Source organism: Phalaenopsis equestris, unplaced genomic scaffold, assembly GCF_001263595.1.
Source record: "Phalaenopsis equestris unplaced genomic scaffold, ASM126359v1 Scaffold230229, whole genome shotgun sequence".
Classification (NCBI taxonomy): Eukaryota; Viridiplantae; Streptophyta; class Magnoliopsida; order Asparagales; family Orchidaceae; genus Phalaenopsis; species Phalaenopsis equestris.
This window is the reverse complement of record NW_018248201.1, coordinates 20,352-22,541: the sequence shown is the minus strand read 5'-3', so window position 1 is coordinate 22,541 and position 2,190 is coordinate 20,352. Positions and strand designations below refer to the sequence as shown.

General features: G+C 39.9%; 1 protein-coding gene across 1 annotated transcript in view; it reads left to right on the top strand.

Annotated features, from left to right (window-relative positions):
- Positions 1-2,142, top strand: part of LOC110038080 (tubby-like F-box protein 1) — a 12,026-nt gene extending 9,884 nt beyond the window's left edge. Inside the window, 1 exon segment of the mRNA XM_020742841.1 lies at positions 1,332-2,142. Coding sequence (XP_020598500.1) covers positions 1,332-1,899 — 568 coding nt within the window. The 3' untranslated portion in view covers positions 1,900-2,142.
- The last annotated feature ends 48 nt before the right edge of the window (positions 2,143-2,190 follow it).

Genomic DNA, 2,190 nt, shown 5'->3' with positions numbered 1-2,190 from the left:
GGGCTCGTAAAGCAAGGGAGCCGAACACGAACACACTTTTTGAGCTCGAAATATAAACGAGCCGAACATGAACTGAGCTTGGATCGCTCGTGTTTGGCTCATTTACACCCCTAATCCCTTGATGTTCTTCCTGCCACTGGAATTCCCTCCTGTAATCCTTCCTGCCGGTGAAATTCCCTCTTGCGGCTTTTCTTGCTGCCAAAACTTCATGCGGACATATCTGCGCCGACTGGACCTTCGGGCTTACTCTTGCAGCCGGTTCTCTCCCCTGCAACCTTTCCCGTCGCCGGACCTTCCTCATGCAACTTTTCTCGCTGTCGGATCTACCTCAAAAAATTTTTCCCAAGGAAAGCACTGCTCTTTCCTGCAACATTATTGCAGCCTTCTCCAAGCACTACAGTTTTCATGAGCACTGTCATTGGCCCTCTGCAGCTTTCCTGCAACCTCCCTGCAACCTCCCTGCAGCCTCCTTGCAGCTTTCCTACAACCTCCATGCAGCATCCTTGCAGCTTTCATGCTATTATCAGTCAATCAGTGACTTACAAATTCATCAATGTCTCGAAATTGAGCTTAGCCCTCGTCCAGACCACTCTCAGGCTTCGACATTCTAGGATTCAACGCTCTCAGGCTTAAGCACTCTCAGGATTCGGCACTCTTAGACTTCGACATTCTCGGCTCCGGGACTTTCAGCTTCGACACTTACAATTTGAGGATTGTTGGAGTTTTTTGGCAAATTGATGTTATATGATAGTCAGCATACCGCAACCGATGTTTTCAAATTCAAGTTGAACATGGTTTTCAACCATGTTCAACTTGAGGGGGAGTGTTGAAATATCTAATTTAAATTATATGATTTATTGTCTTTCCTGTTAAAACTTATAGTAGGAAATAATTTATTCCTAGTTATGAGGAATAAATTCTTTCCTTAATATAAAGAGATATTTTCTTTTCATATATTAGGAATTATTTGTTTTCCTAATTTATATTGTTTCTTATTATCTCCAAATAATTAATATGAATTAATTATTAGAGATATCAGGTGATATATCTTTCCTTTCATATCATTTCTTTTTTTATTATTTTTCTTATTATAGGATTCTTGTAAGGTTTATTTATATACTCGTTCGTATCCATGAAAATATTCCGAAATATTCAATATTCCGCATTATTTTAAATTTCAACAATTTTATTTGAGGTGGTTACAAAGGATACACGTTCTTGTAATACATAAACCATATATAACTTGTTTCATGATGTTATTTACAAAGTATCGATTGAGGCTGTTAAAATTTTCTGTTGTTAAAATTTATGATTAAATCTTTATCTATCAGGTCTGATTTTATGGGAACAAACTTCATACTGTACGACAGCAGGCCACCATATGATGGTGCAAAGGCGTCAGGCGGCCGAGCAAGTCGACGGTTTGCAAGCAAGCAAATCAGCCCCCAGGTCTCTGCGGGCAACTTTGAGATTGGCCGAGTCGCCTACAAGTTCAACCTTCTGAAATCCAGAGGACCAAGGAGAATGCATTCCACGTTACTCTGCCCCGAAGGAGAGACCATAACGGAGAATGATTCTAAGAATCTGGCAAAAGACACCAATAGTGCAGCAAGCTCCATTGTTCTGAAGAACAAGACACCCAGGTGGCACGAGCATCTCCAGTGCTGGTGCTTGAATTTTAATGGTCGTGTTACCGTGGCTTCTGTGAAGAACTTCCAGTTAATTGCCGCTGCTGATCCAAGTCAGGCAGGAGCTGCTGGGGACGAAGAGACTGTGCTGCTCCAGTTTGGAAAGGTTGGGGATGATTTGTTCACTATGGATTACAGGGAACCCCTTTCAGCATTCCAGGCGTTTGCCATTTGCCTAACAAGCTTTGGCACTAAACTAGCTTGTGAATAATTAAATGAATTTTTATGATTGTTGTACTACTTACTGCTTATTGACATTGGAGGGCGGTGTAGAGGGGTCTTTATTTTTATTTCTTATAATTTTGATTTTTTTTTTTAAATAGAGCTTTAGGTTTATATTTCAGACAGAGTTGGCTTGTATGTTTGCTGAAGTTGGGTTTATTTTCCTGAGCTGGCTTGTTTTTAGCTCTGTATATAAATGGATTATGTACTGGACCTTTGTATAAATACTTTTTCTAGCTTTCTTTGTTATATGGTATGCTTTGTAATATATATATATATA